At 58.5% G+C, this 951-nt stretch overlaps 1 protein-coding gene across 1 annotated transcript in view; it reads left to right on the top strand.

The window, feature by feature from the left end:
• ITGA3 (integrin subunit alpha 3) overlaps positions 1–951 on the top strand; it is a 12816-nt gene that overhangs the window by 8536 nt on the left and 3329 nt on the right. The window contains exons 18-19 of the mRNA XM_031065194.1: positions 3–70; positions 789–902. Coding sequence (XP_030921054.1) covers positions 3–70; positions 789–902 — 182 coding nt within the window. The remainder of the gene's footprint in view (positions 1–2; positions 71–788; positions 903–951) is intronic.

The raw sequence follows: 951 nt of genomic DNA, 5'->3' as shown, positions 1-951 counted from the left end.
CCTGCTGCACACCCAGCTCCCCTCCAGCTTCAGCCTGCGCGCCCGCGTCTGGAACAGCACCTTCATCGAGGTCAGTCCCGCCGAGGGGCTGCGGGCTCTGAGCCCTGCGGGGTGTTAAACAGGGCTCTGAGTCTGCCAGGAGCTGGCAGCCACCCCTGTGTGTCCCTGCTGTCACCTGTGTCGCCGCTCCATCCGTGTGTCACCCATCATCCGTGTCTCCATCATCCGTGTCTCCATTACCATCCGTGTCCCCATCATCCACGTCCTCATCATCCATGTCCCCTCATTCTCCATGTCCTCCTCATCCATGTCCCCATCATCCGTGTCTCCATCATCATCCATGTTCCCATCATCCGTGTCCTCGTCATCCATGTCCTTGTCATCCATGTCCCCATCATCCATGTCCTCGTCATTCTCCATGTCCTCCTCATCCATGTCCCCATCATCCGTGTCCTCGTCATCCATGTCCTTGTCATCCATGTCCCCATCATCCATGTCCTTGTCATTCTCCATGTCCCCATCATCCATGTCCCCATCATCCGTGTCTCCATCATCATCTGTGTTGCCATCATCCATGTCCCCATCATCCGTGTCTCCATCATCATCCTCATCCCCATCATCCGTGTCCCCATCATCCATGTCCCCATCATCCGTGTCTCCATCATCATCCATGTTCCCATCATCCGTGTCCTTGTCATCCATGTCCCCATCATTCTCCATGTCCTCCTCATCCATGTCCCCATCATCATCCCCATGTTGTCCTCTGTGTGTCCCACCCCTGTCCCCAGGAGTTCCGGGACTTTGACCGTGTGAAGGTGACGGGCACGGCCACGCTGTTCCTGCGCTCGCAGGTGCCCACCATCACCATGAGGAACCACACGGTGCGGGTGAGCCTCGCCAGAGCCCTTACTGGGGCACACGGGGCGGGACTGGGGCCGCTGGAGCGCCCAG

This window comes from Geospiza fortis, unplaced genomic scaffold (assembly GCF_000277835.1).
Source record: "Geospiza fortis unplaced genomic scaffold, GeoFor_1.0 scaffold406, whole genome shotgun sequence".
NCBI classification, from domain to species: Eukaryota; Metazoa; Chordata; class Aves; order Passeriformes; family Thraupidae; genus Geospiza; species Geospiza fortis.
Note: the sequence above shows the minus strand (reverse complement) of the source record. Positions and strands in the feature narration are given on the sequence as shown.